The following is a 16,057-nucleotide window of genomic DNA, read 5'->3' on the forward strand; positions in this document are numbered from 1 at the left end:
ATCTTCTGCACCTAAACCAATGCCTGGCTCATAGTAGGCACTTGATATTTATAGAATGGATGCCAAATATTGTGCTAGATATTTGGATTACCAGAATAAACCGGATATAATTCTTATCCTCGATATACTCCGCTTTTGTATTTACAAATACTTATTTCCTCCCCTTGTCTATTAAAGAAAAACTAGCTCCTAACTTTTTCAATGGCTAACCGCTCCACCTGTCATCTTAAAACAGTCCCTGAGATGCCCCTCTCACTTCTATAATTTCTCCGTCTCCACTCACTGGTAACCCGGTAATCTCCCCATTACCTCAACATATCCTACTGAATCCTCACCACATCTCTCTACTATGACCACTTCTGCAAAAGTCATCAGTAACCTGGAAAGTGTTCTCACTTTCTTCAGCATTTAACACTGCCGTGCCCTTTCAATCCACTTTCTTAGGACTAATATCTCCTTCTTAGATGCTAATATTTCGTGGTTCTCTTCTTAATATTTTTATCTCTTTAAAGCTACCTGTATATTGTCTCCTTTCTCTCACACTTTAAACTTATGCTCACTAGAGCTTCATCTTCTATTCCTGCTCCATTCTGTCTCTGAAACTTCTCATCTGCTCTTCTAACTCTGCTAGTACTCCTATACAAATAATACTCACTCAGTGCCTAAATCCCAACTCCATTTTCCCCATCACATTTAATAAGAAAAAGTGATTGAATTGTTAAGCAAAGTCTCGATAAAGAATAGTTTCAGGCTAAGACTTAGAAAAAATTATGTGAATGATAATAAATAACGATGTTCTAAACAAGCAGTAGAAGGTAATATTATACAACTTGAGGCTGGTTTCCATGAGTGCTTCTTGAAATATTTGAACTAATTCTTTATTAATTTTAACTGACAGCTTGTACAAAATTGGGCCAAAGAGTAAAAATCATTCATAAATTTTATACATGTGGTTAATCTACATGAATTTTGTTCTAGCTATATAGAAATTGTATTATTACACAAGTATGGTAGTAAAAAGCTAAAGTACAATTTATACCAGTCACAAATTATTATTCGGTTGGCCAAAAAGTTAATTTAGTTTTTTCCATACAATGACTCCAGTAGTCTTTAACTGCATTCTTTATGTCTTCATGTCTTAAATTTCATTCAAAAAATTTTGTTAGACTGTATTGTGACAGCTGTCATATTAGCACCCATTTTTAAAAAGCTTATCAAAATTGGTGAATTTTTGTGCAGCCATTTTAATATTGAAGATGGAAGAAGATACCCAACATTTCCAGAGTATTATGCTTATTTCAAAAAAGGTAAAAATGCAACTGAAATGCAAAAACAGATTTGTGAAGTGTATGAAGAAGGTGCTTGTGCTGATCAAATGTGTCAAAGGTGGTTTGTGAGGTTTCTTGGTACTCATGACATTTTGGCCAAATAATTATTTTGCTGTGGGGCTGGCTTATGCATTGGATGATGTTCAGCAGCACTCCGAGCCTCTACCCACTAGAAGCCAATAGCAGGAGGTAGCGGACATACTCAAAATATCTAAATCAATAAAGTTATTGGTGAAAATGAAAAATTTTATTTTATTTTACAAAAAAACTAAACAAACTTTTTGGCCAACCCAATATATGTCAGGAAATAACATACAAAGTAAATTCAAATTCTTTGACAGGGCTTTGTAAAATTGTACCTGCAGTGCCATAATTTAAAGACTCGCAGCTCAAAATTATATACTAATTATCAGAGCACACTGTCTAATGAGCTTGTGTGCTAGTTTCAAAAACACTGGCAAGAAACAGACTTGTGCCACTGTGGCCTTCAGCTTAGATAGCAAAAGGTAGTTACACACACTTATATCCTTATGATAAAATTACTCATGTGCCCAATACTATACTCAATTACAGATATGAGAAGTGTGAACAACGCTCCACCTTTAAAACTCTCTGCAACAGACAAAAGCCACAGTAAATACTGGTGAAACTCCAAATACCTGACTTACAGCCTACCGTTCTTTCATAGTGGGAGAAAATGACATCTGTTATTGCCTAACAAACTGCACATTCAATAAATACAGTAAACTATGTAACATTTAACAAAATCCTACGATACTTCCCCATTTCCCCATGTATTTCAAGAAGCTTGAGAAAAATGATGCCAACTCCCAAATACTACTGTCAAAACCAAGCTGGTGAAACAAGTCGGTCACCATCCTCCAAGGTATGTGGCATGTAAGGGCATGGAAAAAAATAGAAAAGGAAAAAAAGACACACATATTTTAAGAAAAAGAAAATGAAAGTGGCTTAATAGCTCCTACATCAAGGAAGCTGAAGGTGCAGTGAGCCTAGGAAGAGATCTAGGAGCTACTCAAATTTTCTGGTTGGTGGCAGCTGAACACTACCAGCTGTCTTATTTTGATGTTCTTCAGCATTCCCCTTCCCCCCCCCCAAAAAAAACCCCTCTACTCTAAAGCCTATAAGCAGCAGTGGAAATAGAACACAAAATAAAGGGAAATGGCTGATGGGGACATCAAAACACAAGAGCAGCTCCAACCACATTTCTAGAAGACCCGTTATCAAAGCACAGCTCTAAAGATCTGAATCAGATACCTTTCCCTTTCACATAAGTCTCCATCTGCAACCCTTTTGCTTAATTCTCTTAAATGGAAACCCCCTGCCTTACTCAACCTCCTGATTATCTATAAGTCCGTCATATATAAATACATGAGTATATGTGTATAAATACATATACATACACGAGTATATATGAATAGGCACACATATAAAACATTATCCTTAACCTACACCATTCCACCACTAAGTGAAAGGCAGATTTTTTCAGGGGATTTGGAAAAGGGAGGATGGAGTGTCATGGGGGATGGGGGTGAGAAATATTTGCAAATACTATTGCGACAGACCCTGGAAACGCCACTGCCCCCACCACTCTTGCAAATTCTCTTCATGCAGTACCCTCTTACCCTTTACCCATCCCTCCTCCTTTATCAACAATACACACACGTGTCATAAGCGACCCGCACGATCACCTTTTCTGAAACATCACACGCTACCCTCCCACCCTCTCTAACCACCCACAAAGACACACACTAAGGGCAGAAACTGCTGCCACCGCACCCTATCTCAATTGCTTCTACTATACAGCATCAAGCGCTTGCAGAAATGTAGCTAAGTAAGTACGTAGACACACACAAGCACACGGGCGCGCGTGCCGCATGGGGCGCAAGGACAGGCACCCGGACACGCACCTGGAGGCCGAGTGTCCCGCGCTGCTGCCCCCCGGGTCCCTGTCACTGAGCGCAGCTGTGTAAATCCTCCGGTAGCGGTCGGCCAGGGCCCGGCCTGACAGCAGCAGCTGGTAGTGACCCCGGGAGTCCGCGGCGGGCAACCCCAGCCCCAGCCCCGCAGCAGCCACGGACCCCTCGGGAACCGGCATGAACAGCGCCCCCGGCGCTGGGAAGGAAGAGACAGTGGTGGCGGAGAAGAATCCGTCCCCGCCAGCCCCCGAGGAGGCGGCGGCGGGGGAGGCATTGGCTGCGCACATCATCATCCTCGCCGCTGCTGCCGGGTCCCCGCGGGCCAGGCAGGCAGACAGGCGCGCGCACACACACAGCCCTTTTCCAACGACGACGGCTCCGGCGGTGGCCTCTCGCTCCAGCAACCAGGAAACTACAAAGACAGCAACGACCCCCTCCTCCTCCTCTTTTTCCTTCTCCCCACTGCACGGCCCTCGCCGCTACTGGGGCCGCTCATCTAACCCCGCCACCTCGGGAGTGTGAGGAGGAGGCGGTGCCGCCGCCGCCGCTGCCGCCGCCGCTCTCACCACCCGGACTACCCGCAGTGGGAAGCTGCCGGCTGAACTGGGCATGCGCCACTCCTTGCACATGCTCAGTAACCCCAGTCTGCTTCCCTCCCCACCCCCTCTTCACCACCACTCCCTCAGCCTCAGGGCTTTGGGTGTGGGGCAGGGGAGCCGTCCGGATTCTGAAAGATATCCACTTCTCCGGGTTTTACAAGCAGCTTGAGGAAGAGTAGGCAGGCTGTCAGCTTCAGGCATTGGGCTTCAGGTAATAGGTTCCCTTCAGGTGGGAGAACTGGGACCTGAAAGGGAGAGGGAATGTGCCCACGCCAGAGGATGAGGGTTCCGTGCTCCTACCTTTCCCCAAAGTGTGTGCTGCCAACACGAAGGTTTTCCATGAATAGTGCTGGTTAATTAAGAATTCCAGGCAGAGGAGGCCAGGTGGACTTGAAGTCCCTTTGATTATCTTATTTTGGACTTTTTTTGTGTGATTAGGAGTTGTCTATTTAAATTAGCTTTTACTTACAAAAGACAAGTAGTAAGTTAGTGCATTCCTCTCTTTCTATGAAAGTAGAGTTCACAGTTATGAGAGTGTTCACAAGCCACAGTCATTCCTAAATTTTTGTTCTCAACATTTAATTCAGATCCAAATCTTAAAGGCATTATACTTTTCTTAACTAGTCTTCTGTTGACTCCACACTCCCTCTAAAAGTGCACTCTTATCTACTGACAGCGGTCACTTAATTGCTTCTCTTTTTCTGCCCAGACTTACATTACTGAAGATAGTTCTTGAATATGACCTAAAACTATAATTGTGACTATGTCTGTATAACATTTGAAAATGTCATATCGACCAAAGATCTTATCATTGTTATCTATAAAATGTAATATTTGCTGAGTCCTAAGCTATTTGACTAAGCTATTTGATTAAGCTATTTGACTAAGCCCTTCTAAGTAAATGCTCTAGAAATATAGTTGCTAATGCACCCTGATTACTATTAGTTTTATCCTTTTGACTCTCAAGTTGAAGAGTATAAATCTATGGTCCTGACAAAAATCACTATGTCCCGTCTTCCCAGTACTATATTCTTGATCTACTTACTAGCTTTTATGCCTGTGTCTCTAATCTGAATGTCCTCCTCTCAAAGCCAAAAAAAAAAAAAAAAACTGGGCAGGGGGAGGAGGAAGTGGTGAAGAAATGCATTTTATCTGGGGCTTTAAATGATAGATGTATCTCATTTTGATTTGGAAAAAAAAAGAGCCCCATCATTTTTGTTTATTTGTTTCCCTTGCCTGGGGAGATATATCCAATAGAAAATTGCTGTCAGCAATATCCAAGATTCTGCTGCCTGTGTTTTCTTCTAGAATTAACTATTGGGTCTAACATTTAAGTCTTTGATCCACTTTGATTTTATTCTTGTGTGTGGTGTAAGAAGGTGGTCTAGTTTCACTTTTCTGCACATATGTGTCCAATTTTCCCAACACCATTTATTAAATAAACACTCTTTAGCCCATTGTATGTGCTTGCTTCCTCTGTCAAATATTAATTGACTATAAAGATGCAGGTTTATTTCTGGGCTCTCTATTCTGTTCCATTGATTTATGTGTCTGTTCTTATGCCAGTGCCATGCTGTTTTGACCATCAACAAAATAAAAGGGCAACCCATAGAATGGGAGAACATATTTGCCGATACATCTGATAAGGGGTTACTATCCAAAATGTATAAAGTAGTTCCAAAGAAAACAAAACAAAAAAACAAAGGAAAAATGGGCAAAGGACCTGAATAGACACCCCTCCAAAGAGGACATACAGATGGCCAATAGACATATGAAAAGATGCTCAATGTCACTAATCATCAGAGAAATGCAAATTAAAACCACAATGAGATACCATCTCACACCTGTCAGAATGGCTATCATCAATAAATCAACAAACAACAAGTGCTGGCCAGGATGTGGACAAAAGAGAACCCTTGGGCACTATTGGTGGGAATGCAGACTGGTGCAGTCTGGTGCAGCCACTGTGGAAAGCAGTATAGAGATACCTCAAAAAATTAAAAATGGATCTGCCTTTTGACCCAGCAATCCCACTTCTGGGATATATCCAAAGGAATACAAAACACTAAGTAGAAAGAACATAAGCACCCCTATGTTCATTGCAGCATTATTTACAATCACCAAGCTATAAAAGCAGCCCAAGTGTCCATCAATAGATGAGTGGATAAAACAATCAGGGGACATTTACACATGGAATTCTACTCAACCATAAAAAAGAAGGAAATTTTACCCTTTACAACAGTATGGATGGACCTGGATAACATTATGCTAAGTGAAATAGCCAGTCAGAGAAAGACAAATACAATGATTTCACTCATGTGTGGACTCTAATGAACAAACTGAACTAACAAGCAAAACAGAGATACACTCATACAGAGCAGGTACAGCTAGTGGAGGTGGGGTTAGGGGGTGGAGGGATTGAGCAAAAAGGAAAAAGGTTCATGGATAGGAGGTTATAAAGGGACTATGGCAATGGGAAAAAAATACAATAAAGACTAAGTTTTTTTAAAAGACAGAAGTAAGATAATGAAAACATAGAGACCAAGGGCAGGCATGGGGAATAATAGTGTATTTGAACAGTGAGTAGCCCTGTGAAACAATTTTTGTCTTGTTTCTTCAACTATCCTATACATTCCTTCAGAGCTTTTTATTTACCTTTTTGTATTCCTCAGCTCCTAGTTTAGAACCTTGCACATAGAAAGTGTCCAATCAGTATTTGTTAGGCTAATACCTGTTCTGAAGAGGTACAGGCTTAGTGTTGAACAGGACGCCCACTTTGCTAACCCTGGGATGAGAGCCCAAGACACATGTATAGAGGCATCTGAAGTCTGGTGGAATTAAATACTTGAATGGGTAGGAGCTGCTGTAAGGGCTCATTGTCGTTTCAAGACTCAAGGAAGTAGCCAAAGACTCTGACAGACTAGGATTTGGATCCTAACTCTGCTACTTGTATGTTTTTGGGCAAGTTTTGACCTCTGAGTAATGGTCAAAATAATACTACATGAGATTATGGGAGGACTTAAGCATCTAGGATGTCCACCCTGGCACAGGCTTTTCACAAGTGGTGGCACAGAAAACAAAGCATTCTAGACACTTTTCAAAAGAATGAGTCTGGTGTCTGAGTCCCACATTACCTTGCCAGATCCTAGCACAGGAGGGAAAGGTATTTTGGGATGGACGGATGGATGAGCGGATAGAGAAACATTTCCAGTTTAGGCTTAGGTGGTGCCATGTGAGCCATTGTCCATTTACAGTTTCTAGTGGGAACTGAACCGCCCCCATCCCCCGCCCCACCCAGAGGCTGCACTAGTCTCCAGTTCTTCCCACTCCTTCTTTAATTTCCCTGCGGTCTTTACCAAACCCTCTAGTCCCAGACAGGCCCTTTCCTGAGCCTCTGGGTACACACAAAACCCGGTAACCGGATAATTTCCTAAGGAACCCGTTGTCATTGAGCGGCGCCAACCAGGCGTGCGCAGAATCGCACACATGCTCACTTAGGTATCTTACCGACAGGGGTGTTTCTGTTGCGGTTGGCAGCGTTTCCTTCCACGGCAGCGGCCGCTCTACTCTAAATTGATAGCCAATGCAGCATTTTCTCTCCTCCTCCTCTTCCTGCCTCCGCAATGTGCACTCCCCGTCGCTGCCAACAGCTACAGCTACTGCCTTGGCAGCTGGGCACCTTGGAAGGCTCCCTTGGGATGGCAGGGAATGGGGCGCTGGCTGGGAAGGAAAGGACGATTGGAGTCACCCTTAATTCCACTGGCAAGGGGGCATGAAGGCGAGGGTGGTCCCCAAGACAAGTCACGAGGGTCACCTGAACCATCCTTGCTGACAAGAGATGTGGATTTCTTGAAATGTTGAAAGCAAGCGTCCCCTCCCGCCAATTCCATGCACTCTACTACTCAATACCTTACAATGCTGTTTTCTTTTTTTTTGGCGGGGGGGAGGGGGCGGGGGGGCGGCGGTCGGTCCTGGTTATTCAGGGAAATATGCAGAATGAAAGAATTTAAAGAGCTTTGCTTTTGTATTTCCAGTCCCACTTAGTACTGCTCCGGTACTTTCAGCGCTGCCATCTTAGCTTTATCTTTTGGCTAGGCTGGGCGTGTGTGCGCATTTGTGTGAGGGAGCCTAGAGGCGTGGAGGCGAGTGGAACAAGAACTGGGCAGGTTGGGTGTCAGAATTGGCTACAGAGGAATTCAGAGCACGATTGCCCTCAGAGAATAACATTGAATTAAGGCAAATCCTGGTTTTAACCATCTTAGTGAAACACATGTGTAGTATTTTGCAATCTTTGTGGTTGATATTATGCTCATTTCTCAAAACCATCTGTCTTGTCTATGATCATATACGACTATGACTACATCTTTGGTTGGTATGTATGGTCACGGACTTTATCATTCTTTATATTGTCATTGTGAACCTGCAACTATAATGTTCTAAGCTCTTTACAGATTTATATATTTTGTGCTCTGTTTCTTTAAAGGTGTGTTTTTTGGTTGATTTTTACAGAAGGCCGTCAGCATTGATGTATTAAAAAAATCAAGGCAGAAAACATAAAGTGTATGTAAAAGCACAATGATTGATGTTGTTAGTTTCATTTTAAAGGTTAATACTGTACTGGTGCTTCAAGATTACAAACACAGGAAGCATGTATATTATCAGGAACATCTAGACTGCTGAAAATGCCGTGATCAAGGCTATGAGTTGTTTCCCCGATTTGTACAATGACGTATTGGAGCATTAAAAAACAAAATTGGTAGTTGAGAGCATTTTATAGCAAACTAGGCAGGTAAAAACAATTTGGAGGAGAAATATGTTCAAGCCTGAAGAGGGAAGAAATGCTTCACACTATTTAGTAATCTTTGTTTTTTAAGGATTACAGGATTCTGGATCCTTGTCAAATATGACCATATTGCACTTTAAAATAAAGTATATTTTATATGATCTATTTAATACTCCGAATTGAACAGAAAAATCCAACATGGCAATTGAAATTCTTTTAAACATAAATTACATGTTGGCTTCCCCACATATCTTGACTCTGACTTTAAACAACTATTTTTAGAGCCTTGGAAGATTCAGTCATTTGTAAGCATGAAGAGTTTGTGTTTTTTTCTTTTTATTCATATTAGTTTTAAAAGTTTTAAATATATACCAATTGTATATCCAAGTTTTCTTACAAGTAAAAAATTTAGATTCTAGGGGGCCTGACTTGTATAAGGACATTTTTTCCTGAAAATTATGCTAAAACATTACTTAGTAGGTGAGGATATTCTTTGAAGTATGAGAATTCAATAATATGTTCTTAATGCAAATCACATTTTTAAAAACCTCATTGTTGTGATGTATTTTAGACCAGAGGATGCTTTTACAACTGATATAGAAAGTCATATAAAATATAGGTCTTTGATAGAAATGTAGGAACTGCAGCATTTTAACCTTGAAAACTTCTGCATAGTTTCAGTATAGTGAGTTTTTGGAATTTTAACTGATGGCTACAATTTGACACGTAATAGTCAAAACAGACTGTAGTTTCTTCTTAAGTGGCTGGTGGCTATGGTATATACTTCTAAGGTCAAAAATGATCAATCATCCATGGCTCACATTCTCTGTTTATTTATAATTAATATCAAAATCTTAGCCCACCTAGTTCAACTTCCTGTTTTGATCAGTATTTTTATTTTTATATTTTGAAAGTAAAAAGTAGTCAATTTACCAATTTACTCATTCTTCATAAGTAATTCTCTTAAAAATAGTTTATCCCCACCCCTTTAAAAAATCATGTCAGGTTTACCTTCAAACTGGGCCAGAAGCTATTTTAAAGGTTTTTAGAACACACAATTTATGAAGAGTAGTTTATATTTCTCCTAAATCATTTTGTAGTAAGTGATGGCACTTTAGTTTCTGGAGAATAATCTTGTCTGTGTGATGTCAAATGTTGGGGACTGGGTTCGTTGTTTATGTGGCAGTGACAGCACTGCTTCCAGGAGAGAACTGTGGCTTCCCTGCAAGTACTCCTCCAGTCCAGCTCTGCGTGGGGGTGGGAAGGGGTGCCAATAATCTGCTTGTTTGCTTCTGAGTCCATTCCTCTCCATTTCCCTGCTCTGCTCTGTACAGCAGGGGAATGACCCCTGCAAAGTACATTTTCCAAGGCACCTTTGCCAGGTAGCATCAAGTTAGGTTCAACCTGTGGGGTGAGATGGGTGATTGGAAAGTGGGAAGCAGAAAAATCATGCCCCCAACTCCCTTTGCCTCTTTTTGCTTGGGGCAGTATCTCCTCCGTGGTTCCAACTCCTGCTGGGCAGCTTCTCCCTCCATGACCCGGCTCCAGCCGGGTAAACTCTGATGTGGAACCAGTTCTCTCTGGGCAGCGCCAGCCCCTGGAACCTGGTAACAGCATCTCCTCCTTTGGTCTCCTCAGTTCTAGGGATTGTAGTGGCTTCTTGCTGATATTAATCCTCCGGATGTCCCTGTACCTTATTTGGCTTCTCAGCTCCTGTAATACCACTGCAATTAGTCCCTCAGATGTGTTCAATTCCCCTCCGAATGACCTGGCATGCACGTGTCTGTTTTCTTGTTTGGATGCTGAATGATACTGATAGTCTTCCATCCAAATAGTAGCCTGATTTGACTTCTCAGCCAAATGATGGCATCTGCCATCTTTCATCTGGCCTTTAAAGTTTATGGATCTGACTTCAGTTAGCAAAACAGAAACCTGCTTTGAGAACAATATTGATTTGACTCACCAGCACCCATTACAAATCCCCTTCTTCCTTGCCTGCCTCTCCTATAAAGACTTAAAAAGTGAGATGTTCTCTCTGTGAGCCTCTCCTGCATCTAGGACTGGTTTTGAGATGCAATTCAGGCCAGAATGATGAAAGAATATCTGCTGGTACTACTTCTGTCTCTCTTTATTTCTTGAAGATGGACAGGGTGGTTTTGTACTTGTATTTCATGTCCCACTGAGTCCGGCTCCTGTACTTTCAGTGCTGCCATCTTAGCTTTACCTTCTGGCCAGGCTGGGTGCGTGTGCGCATTTGTGTGCGGGAGCCTAGAGGCGGGGAGGAGTTGAAATTTGTTGCTATGACACAGGAGATCTGAGATAAAGCCAAGAACATCGCTGTCTTAGCCTTGACATTGTAGAGCAATTGAACAAAGTTTCAAACTTATTTTTATGCAAGAAAAAAATAAACTCCAAGTTGTCTCAGTGACTGTTATCAAAGTATTCTGTTACTTGTAGCTAAAAATATTCCTATCAACCCTAGCTTGTCAAAGAGGACACTTTCTAGCTTCTATCAGTAGTGTTTCTGGGAAAAAGAAAAAGAAATACTTAGGGAAAATAATTAAAAGCATAAAAACCCATTCTTTCTCCTGGGGCCTAAATTCTCTCGCTTTATTCAGGTCAACCATCAGAAAGTTTATTAAATTTTATTTTATGTCATGCCTTTGGGTTTATCAAAGGCTTGCACAGTGACCTGTCTCCCAGATACCCTTCCAGGTCTGAGGCACTTATTCCCCCAGCTGCTGCAAGTGTTGCCTGATGGTGGCTCACAGCTCTGCCCCTTCCCATAAATTGCTCTAGGCCCTAGGATGCTGTCTCACACAAAGTTCCATGGAGAAGGGGAAGCTCATCAGATAACTAGTTCATGTAGTACACAAAGACCTGGCCCTCTGACCTTAATTCAGGATGACTCAGAAGAGTCACCTTAGCTCTAGAACTCCTGATGAAATTAGCTAAGGCCTTTGTTGCAATTGCATTACAATTTAGTTTCTCTTTTTTTTTTCTTGACTGATCGTGCTTTTCTTAGTAATTCACAGGCAGCATTATTGAAAGCACTCCACAGTAAACTTCCTGCATGCAAGCCTCCATCTCTGAGTCTGTCTACCAGGGATTTAAGTTAGTTTGGGTGGAGAGTGGTATGAGGCAGTGGACTCTAAAATGAGATTTTGGAGTTGGATCATCACTGGTAAGGTAGCAATAAGGATCCCATCTGTGACAGACAGTTTCTAAGGTTACTTATGCCATGAAACCCATCTCCTAATACCTCTACTCTTGTATAAATTTCTCCCTGTATGTGTGGGTAGGACCTGAAACTTTCTCCTAGCCAATAGGCTGTGGCAATAGTGACAGGATGTACATGATTATACATGAATAGGTTACATAGTATTATCACTCCTGTCTTGCTGGGGCCTCTCTCCTTTGCTGAATTGGAAGAAGCAAGCTGCCATGTTATGAGCCACCACATAGAGATGTAAGATACATGTGGCCAGGAGCTGATGGCAGCCTCTGGCCAACAGCCAACAATGACAGAGTCTTTTGGTCTGGCAAGGAACTCAATTCTGCCAAAAACCATATATGTTTGGATGTGGTTCCTTTACCAGTTGAGTCTCAGATGAGACTGTAGGCCCAGCTGACCCCTTGATTGCAGCCTTGCAGAGGACAGAGCTAAGCCATGCCCAGTCTTCTAACACACAGAAACTGTCAGCTAATAAACGTGTGTCACAGTAAGCCACTAAGTTTGTAGTAATATTGTTGTGCAGCAATAGAAAACTAATAGACTATCACTGATGATAGATGGAATTTTGATAGCCCTGATGTGTGATGGGTGGAATCGTGCAGTTGCTGAAATTTCCCTGGAGGTGAACTAAGATGCAGTGCTTCCAGATAGGATGCACTGGCAAGCTTTTGAGAGGCTCAGAGTAAGTGTTCATTATAAAAACTTCAAACTAGATTTCTCTTGCTGAGTGCCATAGATACACTGAAGAGAGACAGTGAAATGCCAAAAGTTAGAGTTTCAATGGTCTAGGGCATGCCAGACATCTGCCAGACATGCTTGCAAATCTGCTAAAAAGTAAAGGGTAAGCTATCACATCTTGTACTTCCTACCACAAAGGAGGGACAATACCTGCTAGGCTCCTCTAGACTTTTCAGGCATAACATTTACTTAAGAATATTGCTCTGACACATTTCCTGAGTGACACAGATGGCTACCAACTTTAAGTTGCACCCAGAGCAGGAAAGGGTTCTGCATTGTCTCTTAACTGTGGGGCATGCAGTTCTGCTTCTCAGACCATACAAAATGACAGAATCATACTATTGGGTGTATTAGAGGTGGGGAAAGATGCTGTGGAATGAATGGGAAGTTTCAATGGGAAAATCGTAAAGAAAAATCTAACAGTTCTGGACAGAGGCAAGAAATTGTTAATAAAATAAGCATATACTGTTGAAAAATGACTCCTGGCAGGCTATTTGAGCCCTGATACAGACAGAGCACCTCACTGAGAGATGCCAGGTGGTTGTAACTGCCCATCAGAGGCTGGGTTTGTCAGATCCACCAACTCATATAGTCCAATGGGCCCAGCAAAACCTTATGGTAAGACAGAGGTGATATGTCCAGGATTGGAGATGAGCAGGGCCAGAATACAAGTAAGCTGCATGAATATGTGGCCAGAATACTGACATTAACCACTATTGCAGTGGTATCTGATCAAATAAATGAGTGCATGAGACTGGTGGAGGAAAAAAAAAAAGGCTGAGCCTGGGTAACGGCACATGTCCTAGCTGTTTTGTAGGGGCCTAGAAGTAGAAAGGTTGGACGAATGGAGAAAAGGAGGTCATGGAATAGTCGTGTGAATGGAGCTATCAGTGTGGGCACAAAGTGTAACTATCTTTTAATCATATGGTGATGCCTGTCAGGTAACATCCCACCACAGAAGAGACGATAAATAACCACATAGACATGATGACTCTGCAAGTTGATATCAGCTAGAGTCTGCTTTTATGTATCCAGTGAGGGCACAGAGGGCACATGCACACAGTAGCCGTGGTGCAGAGATGGAGGCTATCCCTGGTGGCAAGGATGGAGGTTATGCATGGAACTTACAGAGTGGGCTCTCACTTCACAATACTGATCTGGCTATTGCCACTGCCAAATGTACACCATGGCAGCACAAGAGACCAACACTAAGCCCCTGATGCAACACAATCCCTTAAGAAGATCAACCAGCCACTTGTTGAATATTTGCTTTATAGTCTACCCTCATGGGCCAGTGATTCAGCTTGGCTAGAATTCATATATATTCTGCTATGGATTTGCCCTTTTTGCCCACATTGGCCAGACCCATTTTCTGAAGCCTTACAGCATTCTGTTCTAGATTTGTGTAGATCTTGAAAAGCATTGTCTCAGACTAAGGTGCCCACTCTATAAATGAGGTAAGCCAGTGGGTATATACCTGTGGCAAACTAAATAATGACCCCCTCCAAAGTTATCCACATTGTAATCCTCAGAATTTGTGAATATATTACCTTATGTGGCAAAAGGGGCTTTGCAGTTGTGATTATTAAGTAAGGATTTTCAGATGGGGAGATTATCCTGGATTACCCAGGTGGGCCCAGTGTAATCGCAGGGGCTCTTACAAGAGTGAGGCAGGAGGGGCAGAGTGAGAAAAGGCAATGGAACAGTGGAAGCAGAGTTAGTGAATGCGTGATGACAGAAGCAGAGAAGAGAGATTGGAATACGCTGTGCTGCTGGCTTTTATGGTGGAGGAGGAGCCATGAGCCAAAAACTACCGGCAGTCTCTAAAAGCTGGAAAAGATCTTCCCTAGAACCTCCTGAAGAAATATAGCCCTGCTAACATCTCAATTTTAGGACTTCTGACCACCAGAGATGTATGTTAGTAAATCTGGTTTGTCTTAACCCAGTAAATTTGTTATAGCAGCAAAAGGAAACTAATAATGATCACTGAATACACTTATCCTGTCACATAAAATGTCACTCAGAACCTGCTGTTGATAAAACTGAGGTGCAGTTGGGGCACAAGCTATACATAATATACTTTAAATGAAAAGCTGTACATATTACACTTTAAATTAACAACTGGGTCTCTAACAGGTAGAATACAGGAGTGTAAGACCCCAGAGTAGAAATAGAAGTGGCCCTACTCCCCACAACCCCTTGGAGGATGTGTGCTTTCTGTTCTGCTCAGGCTCTGTAGCTCAAGGGTTCCTGGTTCCCAGATGTCTAATGCTTTTAGCAGAGGACACAGTAAGAACCCCATTGGACTTAAAATTATGGTTGCTCTCAGTCACTTCAGGCTTCTCAGTCCAAGAGACCAGCAGGCCAAGAAAAGAGTCTTTACACAGGTGTAAAGGCAGGTGTAACCGACTCCTATCATCAAGAGTAGGTAGGGTCGCTGTTACATGTGGGAGCAGGGAAGAGTATGCACAGCACTTAGGTGAGCCATGGGTGTGTCTCTTAGTACTCCTTACACAATTTTGATGTTAAAAAAACAAGTACAGTTCCCTTGGCTTTAATCAGAGCTCTGAGGGATAAGGGTGTGGGTGACCCCACAAGGTAGACCACCTAAACCACAAAGGTTCTAGTTGAGGTGAAGGCAATCTAGGACAGGTGTGGAGGAGGGTCAATATGAATTTCAGCTGTAGCATTCAGACCAGCCTTGGCAACAAGGTCTGTGTTTCATCCCACTTATCTTCCTCTTTTAGGTTTCTGCAGAAAAAAAAGAAGACTACCTAGAATCCTTGATGTGAAGAAAACTCTCTAAAGAAGCAAATGAATATGAGCAATGCTAGGGGCAGATTGTAATGGATACTATAATTATTGCCCCAATTATTGTCCCTTTGGGATTGAGTCAATTATTTCCCATTGGTCAGTACTGTTGGCTGTTGACATCTCACAGCTGAGCCCTTCTCTGAGCCCAGGTTGCTGCCGGAACAATGCTTATGTCTCCTCCAAGGTGCAGTTTGCTTCAGTGACTTAACATTGCAGTGGCCTCGCCCTGTTGCCTTAATCTGGGGAGAACTCTAAGAGCCATCTCAAGTCCAGAGCTCTCTGTGGGTTTTGCTGATGCTTTTCTTCTTAACTGATCCTCAGTTGAATTCTCTAAACCTACTTAAATCTGCTTCCCTCACTTCTCTACAGGTATTTATCCTAAGTGTACTCCCTTCTATACTTCCTGCATGCAAGTTTTTTTTTCAGAGCTGATTTCCTGGAGAAATTACACTACAATAATTATTGTGACAAAAAGAAATGAAATTTTGCCCTGGCTGGCGTAGCTCAGTGGATTGAGCGTGGGCTGTGAACCAAAGTATCACAGGTTCGATTCCCAGTCAGGGTACATGCCTGGGTTGCAGGCCATGACCCCCAGCAACCGCACATTGATGTTTCTCTCTCTC

At 42.4% G+C, this 16,057-nt stretch overlaps 1 protein-coding gene across 1 annotated transcript in view; it reads right to left on the bottom strand.

Annotated features, from left to right (window-relative positions):
* Window positions 1-3,834, bottom strand: part of MYCBP2 (MYC binding protein 2) — a 267,325-nt gene extending 263,491 nt beyond the window's left edge. The window contains 1 exon segment of the mRNA XM_045839168.1: window positions 3,257-3,834. Within this exon segment, the coding sequence (XP_045695124.1) occupies window positions 3,257-3,558 (302 nt within the window). The 5' untranslated portion in view covers window positions 3,559-3,834.
* Window positions 3,835-16,057: the final 12,223 nt, after the last annotated feature.

This window comes from Phyllostomus hastatus, unplaced genomic scaffold (genome assembly GCF_019186645.2).
Source record: "Phyllostomus hastatus isolate PE091 unplaced genomic scaffold, TTU_PhHast_1.1 phas_contig_29, whole genome shotgun sequence".
NCBI classification, from domain to species: Eukaryota; Metazoa; Chordata; class Mammalia; order Chiroptera; family Phyllostomidae; genus Phyllostomus; species Phyllostomus hastatus.